The following is a 1669-nucleotide window of genomic DNA, read 5'->3' on the forward strand; positions in this document are numbered from 1 at the left end:
GACTACACTTACCTCTTTATTTGGACGTTTTCATGCACACAAGTGCGTGTGCGCGTGCACACACACACACACACACATACATACATACATACATACATACATACACACATACACACATACACACATACACACATACATACATACATACATACATACATACATACATAGACACATACATACACACACACACACTCACAGGAAGACTTACCGGCAAATAGACTAAGAATCCATGCGAGACAGATCTGGACCTTCAAGAGGTTCATATCTCCAGCAGATGTTTATAAAACAGCCCTGAAATCTACAGCATCTAATTAGTGACAAGTTGGAGAGCAGTTAGCAGGTCACAAGCTAACCTCGAGCTAACTGACTTCACATAGAGACACACACACAAACACACACTGAAGCTGCCAGCCTCAGTCACTCTGGAGTTTAAGTGAGTAGTGGGAAGGTGGCTCGCCTAGTAAGGGAGCTCTGGTTTCTCCGACCCACAACCCCCACCCAGAAACACCCCCACCTCTCAGCACACTTTAAGGCACAGGAGACAGCTGGGACTCTGTGTGTGTTTGTGTGTGTTTGTGTGTGTGTGTGTTGTTATACACAGATCAATGCTGTCATCATTTCTCATACATGTTAAAGTTTTTCTAACAGTGAAGCATTGTACATCAGTAAAATATAGAGGCGGGTGGCTGTGAGAGACATGAGGACAGACAGCACGGCGGAGAGGAGGAAAGACAGACAGATGGACAAATGTAGGGGACAGAGACAGGAAGGAGGCAGACAGAAGGACAGCTGAGAGCTGTCACTGATGGAATGAGAAGCATCTCCACACATGCTGCCACCCTAACACACACACACACACACACACACACACACACACTGTACCCATCACCCTGCCAGCATGACGCATGCCATGCCATGACAGGAACTAGTGTCACACTGAACAACTGACCGGTTACATATCTCACCAAGACAACAAAGGTTTTAAGTTTCACTGCGTCTTCACAAGACTTTTTATGCAGTTAAAAATGACACATTTAAGGTACAACAGGGGACTAGAAAATGTGTCTACAGGTCATGGGTTCAATAAGAACCAGAAAATGTGTCTGCAGGTTTTAACTGAGGTGTAACAGGGACTGGAAAATGTGTCTGCTGGTTGACACTAAGGTTCGAACTTCTTGTTTAAGTTGTAAACTAGGTTATATAACATAAAGGATTCAACTGACGTGACTGATTGTTTTCCAGTAATTAGTCAGACTCTTTTTCCATGGAAATGGAGGTAAGAGTCACAAAAAGCTCTTTAGTTTGCCCTCAACATGACTACATTTTGATTATATATGTCAATGGTAATAGTTGTGCAATCGCAGTATTATATAGGAAGATGTGCTTTAATGTCGCTGTCGTGCCATAAATGACAATAAATCCACCTTGGAGTGTAGTATTGCTTCATTACATGAAGGTTAAGGTAAAAATAGTGTTGTGTATATCCTGGGCAATGAACGGCATCAGCTTTTGTGCTATCAGCCTCATGCAGTTTATAAGTAAGTTGAAACATGTTGGCTTTTCTAATGATTTAGCCACTATAATATAGGCCTTTTAATGTAATTTCTTCTTGTTTATCACATTTTTCACATTTTTGGAGTGCCTGGATTTCCCTCCATGGGCACCTGAC

The 1669-nt window shown here is 42.3% G+C and overlaps 1 protein-coding gene across 1 annotated transcript in view; it reads right to left on the reverse strand.

Annotated features, from left to right (window-relative positions):
* The window catches only part of LOC121954738 (acetylcholine receptor subunit alpha-like), a gene marked incomplete at its 3' end in the record, with an annotated part of 25230 nt that extends 24967 nt beyond the window's left edge, over window positions 1-263 (reverse strand). The window contains 1 exon segment of the mRNA XM_042502424.1: window positions 209-263. Coding sequence (XP_042358358.1) covers window positions 209-263 — 55 coding nt within the window.
* Window positions 264-1669: the final 1406 nt, after the last annotated feature.

Source organism: Plectropomus leopardus, chromosome 15 (assembly GCF_008729295.1).
Source record: "Plectropomus leopardus isolate mb chromosome 15, YSFRI_Pleo_2.0, whole genome shotgun sequence".
In the NCBI taxonomy this organism is placed as follows: domain Eukaryota; kingdom Metazoa; phylum Chordata; class Actinopteri; order Perciformes; family Serranidae; genus Plectropomus; species Plectropomus leopardus.